The following is a 22463-nucleotide window of genomic DNA, read 5'->3' as shown; positions in this document are numbered from 1 at the left end:
TGCTACGGCTGTACAATGGTTTTAATATAGTTGCAGTCACTGCAGAACTGACATTTTGAAACTTAAACCATAATGTTCCACAAGTAATCAGGCACCAAACTACACTGCCTTTAAACTCAATATCATGAGAGAATTGGTTAACCCATTAGCTCTTTTACAATGTTCACTTGCAGTCAGAAGCTAATGAGCAAAATTTATGATTAAGTACACACATGCTGAGCTCTGCTTGCCCTGACTCAAGATGTAATACAAATAGACAATACAACGACATCTGCCAATTCACACCACTCTCAGAACAGCAGAGAGAGGGAAAAAACACCTGCAGTAGCCTTAACACTAAAAACCTGGAGGGAGGCTTGTATTCTTTGAAGGTCCCCAGCCCAATCAGCCCTTTACTGCCAAAGGAAACACCAAGGAACAATCACTGTGAGTGGACTCCAAGCATGGCACCAGAAGAGTTTCACCAACTCCTTCACAAGGAATATGTCCTTCAACAGCTAGCTGACAAACTCCAACTTATACAGCATGACCTATACAGCTACCTCCAAATGAGATAGAGGGCTAGACATTCTACTATTTTGCAGGACTTCCACCCGCCACAAAGATGTGTCCTCATCCCGGTTGGGGGCGATTTTAATAATATTAACTGGATCTGCAGAGCAGTTTGCCTGGATGGTGGCATGAAGATTGTCTCTGAGGCTTGTCGAAGTATAGCATGGATGGTGGTCTCTATCCTGCTGGTTGAAGGTTGTAAAAAAAAAAGATGTAATTTTAAAATTTATGTCTCGGCAATTGATTGCGATTGATTCCAGAGGCAGTTAAATTTTATATACTGCGCCTCTAGATGCCAGTGATCAACTGCAGTCCCTGGCATCTATTATTCCTCGGTTGCAAATGATGGAAAATATCTCAGATGATTTGTCACGATTTTCATTACAATACGTTTACTCACATATAGCTGGTTGTATTGTACATCACCCGTCAGTTCTGGTGGACAATTGGAGAGCTTTGAAAATGGGCGGCGACCTGGTGTAATTGAATGGGTGCCTACCTTAACCTGCTCACCCACCCACTTCCACAGAAAAAGAGGGAAGGTAGAAAATCCTAGCCATTATTTCCAGCAACTAGCCTTTATCAACTCCACACTTCAGCAGATTTGTGCAAGTGCCTCTCCATCATCTGTACTGTATTTACCTTCAATTTAAAAGAAAACACAAGAGATCCTGAAAAGAGTCTACGAGCAATGTCTAGACGACCAGTTAACAGAAGAGGAATAGAGATACGATAGACAGACCATTACAATCACCATCTGAAGCAAATGCATGAGGGACAACTCAAGGTCATACACCAAACATAATGTACCCTATATAAACTCGCAAGGAATTTTCCACTGCATTCTGCTGGAGTTGCGCTGGCTCCCAGGTGCAACTCCAATGGAAAATATAGGTCTCCTTATTTAACATTATTAGAATTTTCACAGTTTACTACCATTTCTTCCTGGATAACTATCTGCCGAGTGTACATATTTATATCAAGTATTGGTGGGTCCATCCCGGTGGCAAGTTATACCAAATGACATTATGGAGTTGAAACTTCATTTTACGATATTAGTAACAGATGTGAAATTCCTCTGTCTGCTCTTTTAACCAAGGCAATAGTTCATATTTTTAAAAATAAATTACTTATAACTTACTTGTACTTTTCAATAGGAAATTTCTACGATTACAGGAGGCGGCCATTCATCCCATCATACCTGTACTGATGCTAGCTCCAAACTAGAGCTATCTCCTCATCCCCAATTCCTTGCAATTTCCTCAAGCCTTTAATATTTTTCTTCTTCAAATGCTTATCTAATTCCTTCTTAAATGCTGTGATTGATTTAGCTTTACCACTTGTGATAAAGCATTCCATATTCTAATTACAATCACTGTCCATTTTCCTGAACAAGACTATTTATTGTATGCTGCTCTCTTTTAAAAAAAATACTTATATTTTTAACCCAATTTCATTCAATTCCCCCAAATGTTTTCCATGTCCCATTCCTCAAACTAAGAGGGTAAGCAGTACATCCATTCCCTGGCCTCTGCCAATCCTTCCTTGAAATCTAATTGAGATGCACAAGTTGAATCTTCCTTTACATGACATCTTTCTTCAAAATTAGGTATTCACTACATGAGAAATCTTGAATGTAAATCCTCACCCTTCTGGATGCAGCTTATTGGTATCCAAATACAAGCACATGGTGGCTAGCTGATGTAGGGGGTTAAGTACATTGTGCCCAAATTTACCCATGAATTGCACCATTTTTTTGGTGTAACTTGATTTTTCTGGTGTATCTTTTAAATTGGTCATTTAATTTGTGCCAGTGTAAGTGAGTTAGTTAGGTTTTTTGTTAGGTCAGTTTTTTTTTCCAAAAGGGGGCGTTCCCAGCCACTTAAACCATTTATGCCAATTTGGTCAGAAAAAAGTTGTACTAAACTAACTTAGGACAGCGTATGTGTCCACTTTTGTCCATACTGAAAGACCTTACTTACAGTTAAGGAATCGGTGCAAGTAACTACATTTAAAGCACCAAGCACCAAACAAAGCACAAGAAGTAATTAACAAATAAAATAGAAGCAACCCTGCACCTAAAGCACCAAGACCAAAGTAATAAGCAATCAATAAATAAAAAATAAAAAAATAGAAGCAGCCCTGCACCTAAACAACATTTCAAGCACCACCAAGCACCAAACAAAGTACAAGTAGTAATAACCATTCAATAAAAACTAAAGAACTGAAGTAAATAATTAATTAACAAAATTAACAAATAAAGAGCTGAAGTAAATCCTATCTTCAGCCTGGGATAGGGGAGGGAGAACGCGGCTGCAGTCCCACCGACTTTCAACCCTTTCGGGTGGGAATTTTTTTCCCTTTTTGCCCATTTTCCCTTTTCCCTTTTTTGCCCACTGACATCTTCAAAGAGCTTCACACATAAATTATTTGTAATACAACCTAACTGCATGTTGCTGGTTATTTATTGATACACAGGATGGGATGTAGGTTAAGCACATGTCTGTCACTGTATATATTAAGTCCTGACTCTAATATACTGACTTACACGTGACACATGCTGAAGTCAAGGTCACTCAGGACCTGCACCTTTAATTCCAACTCTCCAGTGCTGCACTTGCCTGAGACCTCCCTTTATATACCTCAGTGGGACAGGTATGGAGTGTCTCCTGCAAATGCACCCCTGGTGGTAAGTTATGCTTATATTGTTACAGGTCATATCCAGTTACAGTCATGTACAGCATGGTAAAATACAGTTATATACAGTACTGTGAGATACATGACATCAACCTCCCCCAAGGTCTTATTGCCTTTATAGATTCAGTCTCTCAGGTGATCTGCACTCTCGCGAGAAGCGTCTTAGTTGTGGTTCAGTTGTTTGCCTTGGTGCCGGTTTTTCGTTCAGTGTGATTGCTGGTATTTCGCCTGGGCTGTTTGTTTCGTTCGGTGTGATTGCTGATATCTCGCCTGGGCTGTCTGTTGAGACTGCCCTTTCCTCAGGTTGTTCCACCTGTCTTTCCACCAGCAGTGGTGTGAGTTCCACATTGTAGTATGCCTCTGGTTCTTCAGTGTTATCAGTAAATCTACATTTTACTTGGTCTACATGCCTCTGGCAGGTTTGGCCATTGTCCATTTGTACAACCAGTAGCCTGTTTCCCTCTTTGTCTGTTACTGTCCTTGCAAGCCAATTGGGACCCCGGCCATAGTTTAGCACAAACACTTTGACCCCTATCTCATTCCACCTCCCCCTCGAATTTCGGTCATGGTACTCAGTTAGCTTTTGATGCTTAGCCTCAACAATTTCATGCATGTCTGGGAGGATTAACGAGAGCCTGGTCTTTAAGGTTCGTTTCATCAATAGTTGCATGGGGGGAACCCCAGTCAACGAATGCGGACGAGATTTGTATGCCAGCAGCAGTCAGGACAGGTGGCTCTGCAGCGTGGGACCTTGGATTCTGAGCATGCCTTGTTTAATGATCTGCACTGCTCGCTCCGCCTGGCCATTGGAGGCCGGCTTGAAAGGTGCCGTCTTAACGTTATTTATACTGTGGTCAACTATAAAATCGTGAAATTCTGTGTTGGTGAAGCACGGACCATTATCACTGACCAATATGTCAGGATGCCGTGCGTTGCAAACATAGTTCTAAGGCTCTCCACAGTGGTGGAGGTGGTGCTCGAGTTTAAAATGGTGCACTCGATCCATTTTGAAAATGCATCAACGACTACGAGGAACGTTTTGCCCATGAATGGGCCTGCATAGTCGACATGCACCCGTGACCACGGTTTGGTGGGCCAGGGCCAGCGGCTTAGGGGGTCCCTCCCTGGGGGCATTACTGAGTTGGGCACAAATGGTGCACCGACGGACGCAGAGCTCCAAGTCTGCGTCAATACCAGGCCACCAGACATGAGATCTGGCTACGGCCTTCATAAGGACGATCCCCGGGTGCTCGCGATGGAGCTCCCGGACAAACGCCTCCCTGCCTCGTAAGGGCATAACTACTCGGCTGCCCCACAACAGGTAGTCTGCCTGTAGTGAGAGTTCATGCATGCGCCTATGGAAGGGTTTGACCTCCTCGGGGCAGGCATCGCGAGCCTCTGCCCAGTCACCGGTTAAAATGCATCTTTTAACTAGAGATAACATGGGGTCGCTCGTCGTCCAGGCTCTGATTTGGCGTGCAGTCATGGGCGAACCAGTGGATTCAAAGGCATTGATTGCCATGACCATCTCACAGTCCTGTTCGTCGGACCCTTCTGTGGTCGCCAGGGGTAGCCTGCTAAGCGCGTCGGCACAGTTGTCTGTGCCTGGTCTGTGCCTTATCGTGTAGTTGTAAGCCGCCAGCATGAGTGCCCACCGCTGAATGCGCGCCGGGGCGTTGGCGTTGATTGCCTTACACTCTGATAGTAGGGACATGAGGGGTTTGTGGTCGGTTTCTAAAGCAAACTTGGCCCCGAAAAGGTATTGGTGCATCTTTTTGACACCGTACACGCACACGAGCACCTCCTTCTCAATCATACCGTACCCGCGCTCCGCCCGCGAAAGTGACCTGGAGGCGTAAGCAACGGGCTGCAATTTACCCGCATCACTGATGCACCCGACCCCGTATGCTGATGCATAATACGTAAGGATGAACTTTTTACCTGGGTCAAAAAAGGCTAAAACACTCTTGGAACATAGAAGGTTGCGTGCCTTATTGAAGGTGTGTTCTTGGGCGTACCCCCAAAACCAATCACACCCCTTTCTGAGTAGCACGTGGAGAGGCTCCAGCAGCGTGCTGAAATTCTGCATAAAGTTCCCAAAGTAATTGAGTAGCCCGAGAAAGGCGCGCAGTTCCGAGATATTCCGGGGCCTGGGTGCCAGGCGAATCGCTTTGGTTTTGGATTTGGTTGGGCGGATTCCATCAGCGGCAATCCTTCTGCCCAAAAATTCAACCTCAGGCGCGAGAAACAGACACCTGTATTTCTTAACTCTTGGGCCTACCCGATCCAATTGACTTAGTACTTCCTCAAGATTGCGGAGATGAGTGTTGGTGTCCCTGTCCGTGATGAGTATGTCATCTTGAAACACAACTGTCCCTGGGATGGACTTGAGCAGACTTTCCATGTTGTGCTGGAATATAGCAGCTACTGACCTGATGCCGAATGGGCATCGATTGTACACAAAAAGGCCTCGATGTGTGTTGATGGTGGTGAGTAGCTGAGACTCTTCGGTCAGTTCTTGCATCATATACGCAGATGTGAGGTCAAGTTTCGAGAAAAGTTTTCCTCCAGCCAATGTGGCAAATAGGTCCTCCGCTCTGGGCAGCGGGTATTGGTCCTGTAGAGTGACTCTGTTTATGGTAGACTTGTAATCCCCACAGATTCGCACGGATCCATCAGGCTTCATGACGGGGACGATGGGGCTTGCCCAGTCGCTGAATTCCACGGGAGAAATTATGCCTTCCCGCAGAAGCCGGTCCAGTTCGTTTTCAATCTTTTCCCTCATCACATAAGGCACAGCTCTAGCCTTGTGATGGACTGGTCTGGCATTCTGTGTGATGCAGATTCTAACTTTAGCCTCTTTGAAGGTGCCCACACCTGGCTGAAAGAGATGTTCAAAACGGCTTAGAACTGTTGAGCAGGAGGTGCGTTCCTCTGACGACATGGCGTGAACATCATCCCATTTCCAATTAAGTTCTGCTAGCCAGCTTCTCCTCAACAGGGCTGGGAGATCCCCGGGGACAGTCCACAGGGAAAGTCGGTGCACCATCCCTTTGTGTGTGACTGAGAGCATGGCGCTGCCAAGGACTGGGACGATTTCTTTAGTATAGGCCCTTCGTTTGGTGTCGATCTTTGTGAGTTTTGGTCTGTTGCTTTTGTGCGGCCACAGCTGTTCAAATTGTTGAACGCTCATGAGCGACTGACTGACCCGTGTCCAGTTCCATGTTGACGGATATCCCGTTGAGTAGAACCCTCATCATAATTGGAGGTATCTTGGTGTAAGAACAGTGGACATTGATCGTGTTAACCCAGTGTACCTCGGCGTCCCGTGCATTGTTCCAACCGTCTTCTGGTCCGCTTTCCGACCCTTCCGATTCATATACAAGCCGAGCTGCTGTTTTCTGCACATGCGAGCCAGATGCCCTGTGTAGTTGCAGTTTCTGCAAATGGCATGCTGAAATCGACACACCCTGGTTGAGTGCCTTCCCCCACATCTCCAACACAGACCGTTTCCATTGTTTCCGAAGGATGAGCTGCATCTGGCTGATCTCCCTTGAGCTTCTCTCAATCTGTTGTTGATTGCTCGCATTGTGGGTTGATGAGGTGTGATCGGCCGTTCATGTGGCCCTTGATTTTGATGGCTTCTGGCACCACGGTCTGCTGTTGAAGGCCTGCTCTCCTGCCTTTATCTGTGTGTGGGGGTAGCGGTTTGTTTCACAATGTGAACCCCTTGTTCTGATGCCTCATTGGTTGTCGTACCAGAAGTATAGATCAGCCTCGTTTCTTCTTCGCCTGCCAAGAACGTCTGTGCGACCAGTGCTGCTGCCTCTCGAGTCAAGTTCTTAGTCTCTATAAGCTTTCGGAATATGCCTGCATGGCCTATTCCTTCAATAAAAAAGTCTCTCAGTACTTCTCTCCTTAGTTCATCGGGGAACTCACATGAACTATCCAGCCTCCGAAGTTCCGCCACGAAGTCGGGTATGCTTTGGCCCACACAGCGTCTGTAGTTGTAGAACCTGTGTCTGGCCATGTGTAGGCTGCTCGCTGGCTTCAGGTGGTCTCTCACCAGTGTGCTCAACTCCTCAAACGACTTGCTTGCTGGTTTCTTGGGTGCCAGCAGGTCTTTCATTAAAGCGTATGTTTTCGAGCCACAGCTGGTCAAGAGATGGGCTCTTCTCTTGTCTGCCTTATCGTCACCCAGCCAGTCTTTGGTCACAAAGCTTTGCTGGAGCCTTTTTATAAAGTCATCCCAATTGTCTCTAGCATTGTATTTCTCATCTGAGCTGTTGATAGCCATTCTGTGGATTCTGTGATCCCGTAACTCATCGCCACTGTTAAGTCCTGGCTCTAATGTACTGACTTACATGAGACACATGCTGAAGTCAAGGTCACTCAGGACCTGCACCTTTAATTCCAGCTCTCCAGTGCTGCACTTGCCTGAGTCCTCCCTTTTTATACCACAGTGGGACAGGTATGGAATGTCTCTTGCAAGTGCACCCCTGGTGGTAAGGTATGCTTATTGTTACAGGTCATATCCAGTTATAGTCATGTATAGCATGGTAAGATACAGTTATATACAGTACTGTGGGATACATGACAGTATATGTGCTTCTTTAACATGATAAGACCACCACCCAATCAAATGAACGCAAAGCCAGCCCAGCATGGCAAGCAATGTCACTACACGACAAGCTATCCTCGTTCTAAACCACTAGACTGCAGCCAAAGATGACCAACCTCTCCCCCCTCTCTCGCCCCGATCAAAACTCAGTCGTACCAACCTGTTTCTTGCAGCCCAGAGCGGGTTATTCAGATGCCCCCAAAACTGCCGCGGTTGTAACGGAAGTAGGCACGTTTGTGGCTGGTTGGGGTCGGGTTTCGTTAATGTGCCCATTTAACCTCCCCCACTTGACCATCTCCTGCCCATCATGGGGGAGGTAAATTTACCTCCATGGGTGTCTGCAATGGGAAAGAGTTCTATTTCCCAGCACAAACAGTCAGTAAAAATAAGCATGAAAAAACATGACGCGCCACCAGGATGACAGTTCTGTCCTAAACTTAAAACCTGGTTCTGCGGGTTGACAGTCACTAAGGGCCTACAGTGATTGATTTTTTAGTGGCATCGCAGAAATGGACGCTGCAGCTTTGTATTTTGGAATGGAGAATTTTGTTTGTAGATTCCTCAGACATACAGCAGAATCATATGCCAGTTCCCCCTTACTTTGAATGGGGTGAAAAATGTCATTGCTGACTAGGAGTGTCCAAAGCATTTTGTCTTTGTGAGTTGCTTGGGTGCATACTATGGAGCCTTGCAGATGGTATTGCTACTCCTATCATAATCTGGGTGCGTGGGGTTTGGGAAATTGTGTGGCCAATGATCTGACCCAATGCACAATGAAAACACAATCCATCACATATTTCTGTTGGGATAGTTTGTTCAGGTAACCACTCCCACTCATTTTGAGCGGTCCCCTCACTAAGCATGTATGCATGATGCTAATGATTGTCATAAGCAGACACAATCCTCTTATAATATTTGGGTAGAAGTTCTACCCATTAAAATTGTACATTAGAAGCAAGCTGCTAAGATTCTATATATTTTTTACACTGTTTCCAGTATTTGTTCATTTTTTTTCCCCAGTAATATTTAATGTCTTTTCCTGTGTTTTCTGGATCAGATCATGGAGGAAATATGAACATGATAAACATTAAATCATTGTTATCAATATTGTAGAGAAACTGACAACAGTGACTCTTTCCAAGATTTCTGCAGAGTAGGGAGATCCTTAAAGTACATGTGATCTGTAAAGCGTCTCCCCAATGTCAAAGATTCATGCCACTGAATCCAAATGAATGCCACACTAAAGAGCCATTTGTCAAGTCACAGGCAACCTTACTGTACACAAATGGCAATATTGCATGCTTTAAGTAGTGTGATGAAATATGGAATTACAGGGAGAGTACAGGTTCCACAGCTGGATTGGCTGCCATGCGGTCAGCAACCATATTAGGGCCTGGATCCACAGATTGTAGATGAGCAGGAAGCCAGACAGTGAGCCGTGTCATTACTGCAAGGACACCTGCAGCAAAATCACAACATATGATTGACACTCACGTGGCCATTTTATCCCTGCCCGCCCAGCAGATATTGGGCGGGTGAGCAGTTATAATCACGAGACTCACCCAACGATCCCGCAGGCTGTGATTTTAACCCACTTTTTTAAAGAAGGCAAGAATAACACTTACCGTGGTCCTCCATTAAATGTGCTGATGATATCATTGGGGCGCGTCTGCTATTTTAACTGTGGCCCTGAGTGGGGAAGCGGTTGTGGCTTTCCTGCCAGAGCAATCTAGCGGGTAGTGGAAATGTGGCCAGCTGAGGCCCAAAAATCTAAGTATTTTTACTTTTTTGTTTAATTTTCCTTGTGGGGCCAGGAGGAGCAGGAGCACCCCTCTGGATCTCAGAGGGACTGTTTAGGCCCCCTTGCCTCAAGCGCCTGTCACCACCCCCCCCAACCCCCCGATCATTTTACCCGATTGCTGGGCACCATTCCTTCTGCCACTCGACATTCCGCTCCAGCCCGCCAGCCAACTGCTGCGTTCTTCTGGTAGCCTTGCGGGAAACTGACTGGGGCCATGCTAACTAGGCTTTGGAGGTAAAATCTCCAGAGATCAGGTTGGTTTGCCACCCATCTTGGCCCCCACCCGTCAAATTCCCACCTCAAGTTAAAATTGGGGCTATGGGCAATGGCTGTGCACTCAACCTTCCGGTCTGTGCCTCCTTCCAGTCACACATTAGCTGATAGTTTGGATGATGCCCAAACTCTGCAAACCTGCAGCGGCCCGCTCTCGCTGGTAGCACCGTGTGCCACTGCGCCAACGACGACGATGTCATCGCCATGCACAGAGACCCATTTTCACCCCAGAGTGGAAGTTCTGTACGGCGCCGTGAGGCCACTGTGGGCAATATTTGCGCCAGCCACATGGGTTGTGAACCAGGCTGCACTCCACCCGAGGGGTGAAAATTAAAGGGGAGGTGTGTGGCGGCATTTTTATTCAATGGCCGACTTACCAGTCGCGGCCTTGCGTTGATGATTTTGTAGGATCCGTGCCGCTGTGTTGCAGCCCAGTATTCCGCTTCTGTGCCAGGCCCCGGTGGAGAAGTGGTGGCCCTTCACCCCAATGCAGAGCTCGCAGCATGCCCTCCCCTTTAACGGAAGGGGAGGGCCCTGTGCTCCCGCCAGCGTTACACAGCGCTCCACGTAGCACTGGAAAATTCCTGCACTTAGTGCCCCGGTCTGCCCCTGAGAGGAAGTGGGGCACCAGACATTACTCTCCACTTCCTCTTGGGGCCAGTAACCCCAGTTTCGCAGCCAGGATGGGACTTCCGCGCTGGGCGCAGGAAGTCCACCTCGCCTCGGTTACTGGGCGTGACCGAATTTCAGCCCCTTATTTTCTTAAACAGAGGAACTTTGGGGTGTATAATTTTCTGCAGTATGTGAGATAAAACACAGCTGTCTGGTCATTCTTGGCGTCAATAATATGTGTGTACTGAAGCCTCAAAATGTTAGCTAAGCACCCATAGCACAGTCATCACTGAAATAAGGAACTTTTTCATGGATAAATTAAGAATTGAAAAAAATCTAGGCTAATAGTTGGCTAGTATGAAACCCTGAGCCATCTCTGCATCTAATGCTTTGATGGGTTTTGTTATGTCTTGAATAAAGAATCTGACCAGATACTGTAAGCTCAAAGCAATGTGTGACCATAGTCCTTTATCACAGGTCCCCAGAGTGTCTCTCCAGCCTGTGAGGCCTCCTTATGTACAGGTGCTCCCAAGGGATTATGGGATACCTTGGGACTCCAGGGGATGAGCCCTCTGGTGGTTAAACAAGGTATTTACAGGTTTACACATCTAAAAACACTCCCGCCCCCACCCCCCCCGACCAAAGTCAATATTGTAACTATTTACAATGTGAATCGATCTGGGGTCTTCCTTTCCCTGGTTGATTGTCTCGGTGCAAATGCTGGTTTTGGTGAGTCACTTGTTGGGCCCTCGCTGGACTGCAGCACAGCTGGCCTTGCAGGGCTGCTGGGTGTGGTGAGTCCTCCTGGGCTGCTGTGGATGATGGGTTCTGCTTTGTGGTCAACCGCTGGGTCGGTTGCCACTTGTGTGTGTGTTGGGGGGTCGAAAAAGGTAGATTCTATTGTTGGTTGTTCTGGATAGTCCGTGAATCTGAGTTTGGTTTGGTCCAAATGTTTTCTGCAGGTGAGTCCATTTGAAAGTTTGACCAGAAACACTCTACTCTCCCCTTTGGCCACGACATTGCCGGGAAGCCACTTGGGACCTTGTCCATAGTTCAACACAAATACAGGAGCATTAATTTCGATTTCACGTGACACATTTGCACGATCATGATATGTATTCTGTTGAAGCCGCCTGCTCTTTACCTGTTTGTGTAGATCAGGGTGGACGAACGAGAGCCTTGTCTTACGTGCCCTTTTCATGAGCAGTTCAGCGGGGGGATCCCCAGTGAGCGAGTGGGGTCTTGTGCGGTAACTAAGCAGGACTCGGGATAGGCGAGTCTGCAGTGAGCCTTCAGTTATCCTCTTCAAGCTCTGCTTGATTGTTTGCACTGCTCGCACTGCCTGACCATTGGACGCTGGTTTAAATGAGGCAGATGTGACATGTTTGATCCCATTGCGGGTCATGAGCTCTTTGAACTCAGCACTGGTGAAGCACGGCCCATTGTCACGCACAAGGATGTCAGGCAGGCTGTACGTGGCAAACATGGCCCGCAGGCTTTCAATGGTGGCAGCCGACATGCTTGCCGACATTATCTCACATTCAATCCATTTGGAGTACGCATCTACAACCACAAGGAACATTTTTCCCAAGGATGGGCCTGCATAGTCGACATGGACCCTGGACCATGGTTTGGAGGGTCAGGACTATAAACTTATTGGCGCCTCCCTGGGTGCATTGCTTAACTGTGAACATGTGTTACATTTGTGCACGCAGGACTCTAAGTCTGCATCGATACCGGGCAACCACACTTGGGATCTGGCTATCGCTTTCAACATTACAATGCCTGGGTGGGTACTATGGAGGTCACTAATGAAAGTGTTCCTGCCCTTTTTTGGCACCACTACCCGATTATCCCATAGGAGGCAGTCTGCCTGTATGGACGTTTCATCTCTGCGCCGCTGGTATGGCTTTATTTCTTCCTGCATCTCTAATGGGACACTAGACCAACTCCCATGGAGCACACCGTTTTTTACGAAGGATTGTAAGGGGTTCTGGCTCGTCCAGGTTCTAATCTGTTGGGTGGTAACAGGTGATTGCTCACTCTCGAATGCTTCCATTACCATAACTAAATCTGCGGGCTGTGCCATCTCCACCCATGGTGGGCAATGGCACCTAATGAGAGCATCGGCACAATTTTCTGTGCCTGGCCTGTGGCGGATGGCATAGTTGTATGCGGACAACATGAGCGCCCATCTCTGGATACGGGCCGATGCATTCGTATTTATCCCCTTACTTTCAGAAAAGAGGGATATAAGTGGCTTATGGTCAGTTTCCAATTCAAATTTGAGCCCAAACAAATATAGATGCATTTTCTTTACCCCATAAACACATGCTAATGCTTTTTTTTCAAACATACTGTAGGCCCTCTCAGCCTTAGACAGACTTCTGGATGCATAAGCAACCAGTTGCGATTTCCCTGATTCATTAGCTTGTTGCAATACACACCCGACACCATACGACGATGCATCACATGCTAGTACCAAACGCTTACATGGATCATACAACACAAGCAATTTGTTTGAGCGTAACAGTTTCCTAGCTTTCTCAAAGGCATTTTCTTGGCTTTTACTCCATACCCATTCATCTCCTTTACGCAGTAAAGAGTACAGTGGTTCTAACAGTGTGCTAAGACCCGGTAAGAAGTTACCAAAGTAGTTCAGGAGTCCTAGAAACGACTGCAGCTCCGTCACATTCTGTGGTCTTGGTGCGTTCTTGATTGCCTCCATCTTCGAATCGGTGGGCCTGATGCCGTCCACTGCGATTCTTCTCCCCAGGAACTCCACTTCAAGCGCTAGGAAAACGCACTTTGAGCGTTTAACCTGAGCCCACCAGATTAAGCTGACTAAGAACCTCTTCCAGGTTCTGCAGGTGCTCGACGGTGTCCCGACCTGTAACCAAGATGTCGTCCTGTAAGACCACGGTGCGCGGGATCGACTTCAGCAAGCTTTCCATGTTCCTCTGGAATATCGCCGTGACTGATCAAATCTCAAACGGGCATCTGTTGTAAATGAAGAGACCTTTGTGCGTGTTGATGCAGGTGAGGCCTTTCGATGATTCCTCCAGCTCCTGCGTCATGTAGGCCAAGGTCAAGTCCAGCTTCGTGAACGTTTTTCCTCCCGCCAGCGTCACAAATAGGTCGTCTGCCTTTAGTAGCGGTTATTGATCCTGAAGGGAGAAACGATTGATAGTTACTTTGTAATCCTCACAGATTCTGACGGCGCCGTCTTCCTTGAGGACTGGGACAATCGGACTGGCCCACTTGTTGAATTCGATCGGTGAGATGATGCCCTCTCGTTGTAGCCGGTCCAGCTCAATCTCCACCCTCTCTCTCATCATGTACAGTACCGCTCTCGCCTTGTGATGGATGGGTCGTGCCCGCGGAATCAAGTGGATCTGCACTTTTGCTCCTTGGAATTTTCTGATGCCCGGTTCGAACAGTAAGCGGAACTTGTTTAGGACCTGGTCACATGAAGTGTCGTCGACGGACGAGAGCACTCAGACATCATCCCAGTTCTAGTGTATCTTTCCCAGCCAGCTCCTGCCGAACAGCATGGGGCCATCACCCGGTACCACCCAGAGTGATAAATTGTGCACCGCCCCATCGTAGGAGACCTTTACGGTAGCACTGCCGATTATGGGAATCAGTTCCTTTGTGTACGTTCTCAGTTTAGTATGAATGGAGGTCAGGACTGGCCTTGAGGCCTTGCTGCACCACAATTTATTGAAAGTCTTTTTGCTCATTATGGACTGGCTCGTGCCGGTGTCCAGCTTCATTGACACCGGGAGTCCATTTAATTCAACCTTCAGCATTATCGGGGGACACTTTGTGGTAAATGTGTGCACCCCATATACATCTGCCTCCTCGGTCTGAAGCTCTGGTTCATCATGATCCTCCATGGATCTGTCCTCCTCTGCAACATGGTGGTTTGCAGGATTATCAGGGTTTGCAGCTCGCCTGCACATACGTTGGAGGTGTCCCATTGTTCCACAGCCCTTGCAAACGTATCCTTTGAAGCGGCATGATTGGAAATGATGATCACCTTCTCAGCGCCAACAAGGTGTTAATGGCCTTGCATTCACCACCCTTGATGGGGGACTCTGAGACATCTGCGGATGTGCAGCTGCAGGCATGTGAGTCCTGCCCTGTCCGTTACGATTTGAAAACAACATTACTTTGTTCACAGTACTTGCAGCAGCACTCGTGTGCTGAGAGATTTCTTTGGTATTGTCACTGGTGGCGATGAACTATCGCTGTAGATTTACTCAAGGTTGGGGTCTCTACAGTCAAAAGTTTGCGAAGTATTACTTCATGGCCAATGCCAAGTTCAAAGAAGTTCCTGATCATGTGCTCCAAGTGTCCTTCAAATTCATAATGTCCTGCAAAGCGTCTTAGCTTGGCGACGTAGCTCGCCACTTCCTGGCCTTCAGACCTCTTGTATGTGTAGAAGCGGAACCTCGCCATCAGAACGCTTTTCTTTGGGTTTAGATGCTCCCAGACCAGTGTGCACAAATCATCGTACGACTTGTCTGTGGGTTTCGCTGGAGCGAGCAGATTTTTCAGGAGGCCATACGTTGGTGCCCCGCAAACGGTGAGGAGAATCGCCCTTCGTTTGGCAGTGTTCGCTTCTCCTTCCAGCTCGTTGGCCACGAAGTATTGGTCGAGTCGCTCCATGAAGGTTTCCCAATCATCTCCCTCTGAAAATTTCTCCAGGATGCTCATGGTTCTCTGTATTGTTGCGGTGGGGTTCGTCATCTGTATCTCGCTGCCAATTGGTATGTCTTGAATAAAGAGTCTGGCCAGATACTGTGAGCTCAAAGCAATGTGTGACCGTTGTCCTTCATCACAGGTCTCCAGAGTGCCTCTCCAGCCTGTGAGGCCTCCTTATCTACAGGTGCTCCCAAGGGATTGTGGGATCCCTTGGGACTCCAGGGGATGAGCCCTTTGGTAGTTAAACAAGGTATTTACAGATTTACATATATAACAGGTTTCATTTAATGACCTTGCAGAAGAGCAAAATAAATAGCAATACTAAAACTGAAATGTATTTTATTACTTCAGAGGTTTTTAAAAGCTTACCTGAATACATGTCATGAGGGGGCCCCGGTGATCGCCCCATAGTGCTGTCCACAGCATCTTGTGGTGATGTAGCGGCCTGAAGCGGTTGAATAGTGAGGCAGTCATTGAGCATGTCCTGGTCTGGCTCGTTGCTGGATCTTAACTGTATACAGAATAAAAAACACTTTGAGTGAAGAAGAAAACAACCTTACACAAGAAGCGCCAAAATCTGTTATCGATTAAAAGAAAACATTATTGAGCAGTGCAGTGCCCACTGAAGCCGATATTCTTGAAATGGATTGTTAAATGAAATAGACTGTGACAAGTTCCTTCGCGTTGCAATCGATTCAGGATGCTTTTTCATGTGATTGTTCACTGTTCTATGCAAGAATTGAAGAAGGATTTTCAATGTGGTTACATACTCAAGAATACATACTTTAGAATGTTAAAGGGTTAAAATTATTTATTTTAATTTGACCTACAATTTTGTCCTGATTTTGTGACAGATAGACACTTCTGCATAAAGTTTATGTGAAATGGGAAGGTTCATCTCCGCAGGCAAAAATGTGATTCAGCAGGTGATGACAGGCCTTAGTGCAAGAACCAGATCACATACAACACGTGCACTTCCCCTCCTCAGTAGTAAATCATTCTATTAGGCCACTGGGAGACCATTTTACAAAACTGACCTTTTTGCCACTGTATTAGTGAACTGTTTGAGCTGTGTGCTGCATGCAAGTTGCCCTTTTTCAGGTTATGTCTCATCATTTTTATGTCATTCAGCATAATGCAACTTTTGTAACATTCCCTAAAATAGTTTCAAATGTACAAAAGCAACAAAAATGTTCATTTAAAGCTCCATAATTGGGGAAGAGGATTGTCTAATGATTGAGTAAACTGTCCTTTCACTTAAAGAACCTTTCTAAAATCTATTCCAGATTGGTGGAATGAACGCCTAAATGACTTTGAACCCAGATCCACAATTTAAAACCCTGACACTAACTAGTTCAAAATTAGTAGTCCAATTAAGTTGCAATAATTTGTGAAGGAAATGAAAATGTCATACTTGCATAATGGAGGCTGCTGTTCTGAGCCTAGGCCCATGCACAGGAAGCTTAACTTCTCATATCTGATGGGGAGAAATAAGAAGGGATAGGGAGGTGGTAGTGAAGGTCTACATGTAATAGGAGGCAAGAGAGGGAGGAACATTTTTTTGAATAAATAGCATCTACTGAGGTTTTATGTGGCTAGTGCTGTAATTGAATTGTTTATATCAGAAATACAGTATAACTTGAGTATACAAAAAGGAAGAGTGAAACACACAGTTTATGACACCAGTGAGAATATCGAATAAGTTACAAGGGTTCTGTCATGAGTGAACTTAGTCAATCAGTTATTCCACTGTTTACCGTCACATTCTATTTATACAACAAATTAATTTATACGGCAGTTACACTGCACATTTGCATTTTTATGACATGGTTTCAGATTTTCAGCCATATACTGTCTCTACTGTGTATTCAGCAAATTTCAAAAACAGCTTCGAATATGAAACTATCTTGAGCAAATATTACTTCTTCCCTTTTTGGCTGGAAGAAACTGAGGCCAGTGAGAAGCTAATCAAGAGCAGTCTGTGCCTGGAATTGATTGCCTGAACATGGAGCTCTGCTCCATTCCACAAAAATATGACCAGACCATTGAATTTTTTGAGGAGATAACAAGGAGGGTCGATGAGGGCAGTGCATTTGATGTAGCCTACATGGATTAGCAAGGCTGTTGACAAGGTCCCACATGGCAGGCTGATCAATAAAGTAAAAGCCCATGGGTTTCAAGGGAGAATAGCAAATTGGATCCAAAATTGGCTCAGGGCAGAAAGACGGGTTCCACAGGGCTCAGTCCCTTACTTTTTGTAGTATATATTAATGATTTAGACATAAATGTAGGGGGGTATGATAAAGAAGTTTGCAGATGGCCGCATGGTTGACAGTGAGGAGGAAAACTTTAGACTGCAGGAAGATATCAATGAACTGGTCAGTTGGGCAGAAAAGTGGAAACTGGAAATCAATCCGGAGAAATGTGAGGTAATGCATTTGGGGAGTTGCAACAAGGCATGGAACACAACACAATAAATGGGAGGATACTGAGAGGTGTGGAGGAACAGAGGGACTTTGGAGTGTATGTCCACAGATCCTTAAAGGTAGCAGCAGGATAAGGTAGTTAAAAAGGCATGCAGAGTGCTATCCTTTATTAGCCGAGGCATAGAATACAAGAGCAGGGAAGTTAAGCTAAAACTGTATAAAACACTAGTGAGGCCACAGCTTGAGTACCGCGTGCAGTTCTGATCACCACATTACACTAGAGAGGGTACAGAGCAGATTTACCAGGATGTTGCCAGGACTGGAAAATTTTAGCTATGAGGAAGGATTGCATAGGCTAGGGTTGTTTTCTTTGAAACAGAGGGGGCTGAGGGGAGATTTAATTGAGGTGTATAAAATTATGAGGGGCCCAGATGGAGTGGATGGGAGGGACCGATTTCCCTTAGCAGAGGGGTCAATAACCAAGGGGCACAAATTTAAAGTAGTTGGTAGAAGGATTAGAGGGGAGATGAGGAAAATATTTTTCACCCAGAGGGTGATGGGGGTCTGGAACTCACTGCCTGAAAGGATGGTAGAGGCAGAAACCATCAGCACATTTAAAAATTACTTGGATGTGCACTTAAAAGAGCCGTAATCAACAGGGCTATGGACCAAGTGCTGGAAGGCGGGATTCGGCTGGGAAGCTCTTTTTTGACTGGGATGGACACGATGGGACGAATGGCCACCTTCTGTGTCGTAATTTTCCTTTGATTCTATGATCTAGAAAAATGATGCTAAACCACCTACACAGCAAATGGGACAGTACATAGCAGGGAAAATCCTAAAGCATTCCATGCAAATATTTGAACGTGCATGTGTGGAGCTCTGTTTTTCTCCAGCGATGTGAGCAGCCATTGTACTGACATCTGCCATTATACATCACTGGTGAAATAAGAATATAAGAAATAGGAGCAGGAGAAGGCCATTGGGCTCCTCGAGCATGCTCCGTCATTCAATAAGATCATGCTGATCCGATCATGGTCTCAGCTCCACTTACCTGCCCGCTCCCCATAACCCTTTACTCCCTTATCGCTCATAAATCTGTCTATCTCCACCTAAAATATATTTAATGACCCAGCTTCCACAGTTCACTGGGGCAGAGAATTCCATAGATCTACAATCCTCTGAGAGAAGAAATTTCTCCTCATCTCAATTTTAAATGGGCGGCCCCTTATTCTAAGACTATGTCCCCTAGTTTTAGTTTCCCCTACGATTGGAAATATCCTCTCTGCAATATCCTCTCTGCATCCACCTTGTCGAGCCCCCTCATTATTTTATAAGTTTCAATAAGATCACCTCTCATTCTTCTTCTGAACTCCAATGTGAATAGGCCCAACCTACTCAACCTATCCTCATAAGTCAACCCCCTCATCTCCAGAATCAACCTAGTCTGAACAGCCTCCAATGCAAGTATATCCTTCCATAAATATGGAGAGCAAAACTGTATGCAGTACTCCAGGTGTGGCCTCACCAATGCCATTTACAGTTGCAGCAGGACTTCTCTGCTTTTATACTCCATCCCCCTTGCAATAAAGGCCAACATTCCATGTGACTTCCTGATTACTTGCTGTACCTGCATACTAACTTTTTGTGTTTCAAGCGCAAGGACCCCCAGGTCTCTCTGTACTGTAGCACTTTGCAATTTTTCTCCATTTAAATTATAATTTGCTTTTCTCTTATTTCTGCTAAAGTGGATAACCTTACATTTTCCCACATTATAATCCATCTGCAAAATTTTTGCCCACTCACTTAGCCTGTCTATATCCCTTTGCAGATTTTTTGTGTGCTCCTCACAATTTGCTTTCCCACCCATCTTTGTATCATCAGCAAACTTGGCTACATTACACTCGCTCCCTTCATCCAAATCATTAATATAGATTGTAAATAGTTGAGGACCCAGCACCGATCCCTGTGGCACCCCAGTAGTGTTGAGGGTTTTTGCTCTGCCCAATTATGGGGGTCTTTGGTGGCTGTTGGTGTATTGGGCCTCTCTGTCCCTTCGAGGGGACGGTCCAGCAGCTTGTGGCTCGCTGACCACTAAACTGGCGGTTTCGAAGCGTCCCAGCACCCCTATCTGGTTCTAAGCTCAGAATTTTGGTGGATTATGAGCTTCCACAAGGGAAAACAAAACACTCAGAGACAAGTGGTCCTTGGAACGAAAAAAAAAACGGGTAAGTCCAATTTATTAACCACGGTAAGTTTCCAACAAGGTCAAACTTCATCAAAACACATATCTGACACACACTTATAAACAATAAAAATCTATGGGAAGAAACGGACACAACGAAAACCTTACACAATTTTATCTTTACAAGACATTTCCAACACCACCCCCACCCCCAGACAGACCTAGGCTGACAGTTGAGAAAAGAAACCCCAGGATAATACTTACGATCCCTTTTGACAGTTATTTTTTTTTAGCCTTAGGATGTTTGGTTTACGGGGTAGCTGGAGTGAATGTTGCCTCTCCCAGTTACTTAGGTCTCCGGTTCTTCAGCTGGTTGGCCTCGGAGCATTGTTTGGTGTGCGGCTCGGCTTCTTGAGACGATATTGGGCCTCTCAGTAGTTGGGTTGTATATTCTGCACACAAGTCGAGTCCAGGGCCCGTTCAATGGTAGGTTTCCCAGCCGGTAACAGTCCGTCTCCGTTCTCTCTCGATTTCTGTCTATCTGTGACTGCTACTGCTCCTCGACTCCTTCTCCTACTGCTCCAGCTGCTTCTTTCCTCTCGTGGTTCCGTAGGTCTTATATTTGTATCCAATTTAGTTCTGGTCTTTTCGCGCTCAAACTCAGTTGGTGGTCCAGTGTGTAAGTTTGGGCGGGGAGATAGCTTTGAATACTTAATCAGAAGATGTCACAGGTACAGGTAGGTGTGAGGACAGGGGTATTGTTTCAGTGCACATTGGTGCCTCAAAGTCTGCTGGTCCATTGTAACAGACCTGGGAGTCAATCGGTTTGGGCCGCCCCTTTGATGGGCTATCACCGCAGTGATCTCAGGACTATTGTCCACTGTCCATATTAATTAGGTAGATGATGGTCCACATTCATAATTTGATTCGGGGTGAGTCATATTTTCGAACTGGGCCGGGTAGTCCCCATTGGTTGAGGATTTCCCTGCTTCAGACCCGACTCAATCCCTGATTGGCCTGCCAGAATGCACTTTCCCCCCATTGGCCAGTGCCTCTGTCTCGCTTGTGAGCCAGACTCTACAATGTCTGTATCCGCCCACACGTTTCCCAGCCTGCATGGTCTGAGGATTTTACTTGGCCAAAAATGTTCATTTAAAATGTATAGGATGATCCCATCTTAGTTTTCTTGTCCTTAGGGTGTTCCAAAAGAAAATGCGGCCGTGGATTTTCGAACCTTACACTAGTCACTGTTTGCCAACCCGAGAATGAACCATTTATCTCTGTTTTCTGTTGGTTAGCCAATCCTCTATCCATGCTAATATATTACCCCCAACCCCGTGACCAATAATGTTACTGATAATGGAGCAGTAGTTGCAGTGTAATGACAGGATATATGTGTTCAACACTTTTGGTGCATCTTTTTACTAAACATTTCAATATGGTGATGTAATTACTATCAAAACCTGTCACAAAAAAGTCATTGCATCATTTGGTTTCCACAGCATCATGAAAATGAGTTGATGTTCTCTCTCCTCCTAATAAGAACAATGCTTCTTGAAGACAGAATAGAAACAGCCAAACCTATCCAAGTATATGAATGGGCTCCTGAATCTCACACAGCATCAGTGTTTCTGTTGCAAATCTGCCAAGTAGTGGAATGGGAGAAGCTAAAAGGAGATTCACCAAATAACCTCTTTAGCATAGATGGGCAAGCCAACACTTAGACATCAGTGTTAGATATTGAACCAGGGGTAATGAATTTAGTATCAGCTGACATTTTTTGCACTGAGGAAATGGAGATAAGTTAGGGTTATGTGGTGATTTTTTTATGAGGAATTTTAAATGTCCTTATTTGACTCTCTGAATAGATGCTGTGCAGTTCCATCTGATTACAAGCTGACTCACATTAAGGCAGTAATATTACGTTTTTTGTGATTGACTCTTATGAATTTAAATGAATATCTTCTTGTAAACTGATTTTTGTCTTTATAAAGTATTTGGCTTCAATGATTCATTACCCCTGTGGTGGTCTGATTTAATCCCACACAGCATTGGGGTTTCTGTTGAAAATCTGTCAAAGCTATGGTAGTAGAATGGGAGAAGCTATAAGGAGATTCACCCAATAACCTCATTAGCATAATGGCAGTGGCTCATATTATGAATTTTGCACCATTCATGAGCCCATTCTTATGAAGTACATCACACCAAAATGAAGAGCTTTTGGGGCCAAAATTCAGGGTCTCAAAGAGACCCGTTAATGCCCGCTTGCGGCGGCCATTCCTAAAAGTCGAATGGCCGCCGCTTTGGGGTCAACAGGCCGACCCTACCTAAATTCAGATCGGGGATTTTTCGGCCTGGACCCAATCCTGCCCGAGTGGTTGCACCGCCAATGAAAACAATAAAAAAAGCAATAAAAATACTTACCCATCGATTTTCACCTGAATCCGTTGATCCCCGCTGTGTGGTGCCCCCGACAGGTTTCTCTGCCGGTGCACCATCTCCGTACTGAGTGTGGCCCGGCAGCACTGCCACCCTTAAACGGGAGGGCCCACTGCCGCGGCCGCAATGGAAAAAATTTTGCCGGCC

The 22463-nt window shown here is 45.8% G+C and overlaps 1 protein-coding gene across 2 annotated transcripts in view; it reads right to left on the bottom strand.

Moving 5' to 3' along the window:
• Positions 1 to 22463, bottom strand: part of glis3 (GLIS family zinc finger 3) — a 938847-nt gene that overhangs the window by 207606 nt on the left and 708778 nt on the right. For both annotated transcript variants that reach the window (XM_070857596.1, XM_070857680.1), the window contains exon 6: positions 15636 to 15777. In XM_070857596.1, coding sequence (XP_070713697.1) covers positions 15636 to 15777 — 142 coding nt within the window. The remainder of the gene's footprint in view (positions 1 to 15635; positions 15778 to 22463) is intronic.

Source organism: Pristiophorus japonicus, chromosome 1 (genome assembly GCF_044704955.1).
Source record: "Pristiophorus japonicus isolate sPriJap1 chromosome 1, sPriJap1.hap1, whole genome shotgun sequence".
In the NCBI taxonomy this organism is placed as follows: Eukaryota; Metazoa; Chordata; class Chondrichthyes; family Pristiophoridae; genus Pristiophorus; species Pristiophorus japonicus.
This window is presented reverse-complemented; position numbering and strand designations above follow the sequence as displayed.